The 1,168-nt window shown below is 53.8% G+C and overlaps 2 protein-coding genes across 2 annotated transcripts; both read right to left on the bottom strand.

Annotated features, from left to right (window-relative positions):
* Positions 1–9: 9 nt before the first annotated feature.
* Pmar_PMAR020049 (hypothetical protein) lies at positions 10–743 on the bottom strand (the record flags this gene model as incomplete). Its single annotated transcript, XM_002771926.1, has 1 exon — positions 10–743. A coding segment is annotated over one exon (734 nt), but the record flags the coding sequence as incomplete, so codon positions are not given.
* A 49-nt stretch (positions 744–792) lies between these two features.
* Pmar_PMAR020048 (hypothetical protein) lies at positions 793–987 on the bottom strand (the record flags this gene model as incomplete). Its single annotated transcript, XM_002771925.1, has 1 exon — positions 793–987. A coding segment is annotated over one exon (195 nt), but the record flags the coding sequence as incomplete, so codon positions are not given.
* Positions 988–1,168: the final 181 nt, after the last annotated feature.

Raw genomic sequence — 1,168 nt, 5'->3', positions numbered from 1 at the left:
CCTCCCCACTTGTTGTAGTCCACTTCCTCTCTCTGAGCCGTGAAGAGCATTCCATTGAATTTGATAGGGATCGGCTCTCGTGATTGAATACCCTGTAGGTAGCGATGGAGGGCACTTTTACTGTTGACCTCGCCAGCCCTAGGGCCGGTGATTTCGATCCAGCTACGGTTCCAGAACTGTGCCCACCACTGCATGTGCTTCTCGATAGCAGTCATGCTGTTGTATTCCGCGATGAGCCTCTTCGACTCAGCAACGGCAGGGTCCAAACCTTGCTCGGAGGTGGCGACACCGATGACCATGGAGAAGTCCCGGCTTGGCTCTGAGGTCTTCAGCTCTCCCACAGACAGGGTCGCAATCATAGACGTTCCAAAGCGCCATGTAGCCGCAGTAGATCTGTTGGCGATACGATCGGTAATAGACCCTTTGAGGGACTCGAGGTTGAGAGCTTCCAGAATGCTAGTGGTGTAATCGCTGCGAACGTTGGCGTGGGCCCAGCCGATGACTCCTCCAGAGTCGTTGAGATAGAAGTCGGCACTGACGTTGTAGGGTCGGCAGTGATACAAGGGTTGCCTAGAGAAGGGCTTAGGGCGTAGCAGCTCGGCGACAACCGAGACATCAATCGGTGTTGGGGAGGAGATGTTCACCACTAAGACATCCTTGAGGGCATCAACGTAGGCTTCGACCCTCGTCGGTGGGGAAGGGCCGACTTCAAGAATAACACTTCCTGTAGAGGTATTGAGAACCTGCGGAACAAGTGACGACGCTGAAGATATTAGTCAAGTCTGACCCCACCTGCTTAATCGAGGTAGTGTCGGCCGTCACCCACGGGTTGGGGGTGAGCTCTAGAGTGACCTTTCCAACTTTGATGAACTCCCCCGCCTCATTCCAGGATCTCTGATCCGATATCAGCAGCGCTATGATAGGGTTAGAAGCATTCTTATTGTCAACGATTACATTAGCAGCTAAAGCACCGTTACCGATAGGCATGGCATTGACATAAGTGGTAGCGTTCTCTTCAGGGAGGAGGCCTATCCAGGTCACCGTGGAAGGGGTGACACTGAGGACAGGATAGAGGAGGACGGCCACAATGAAAGCGATCATTGGAGGCATCAGGAAGATGTTGAAGACTGAAGTTTCGTGGCGCGTGACGGGATCGGAGGTCGGGGGT

Source organism: Perkinsus marinus (assembly GCF_000006405.1).
Source record: "Perkinsus marinus ATCC 50983 genomic scaffold scf_1104296962268, whole genome shotgun sequence".
Taxonomy (NCBI): Eukaryota; Perkinsozoa; order Perkinsida; family Perkinsidae; genus Perkinsus; species Perkinsus marinus.
Note: the sequence above shows the minus strand (reverse complement) of the source record. Positions and strands in the feature narration are given on the sequence as shown.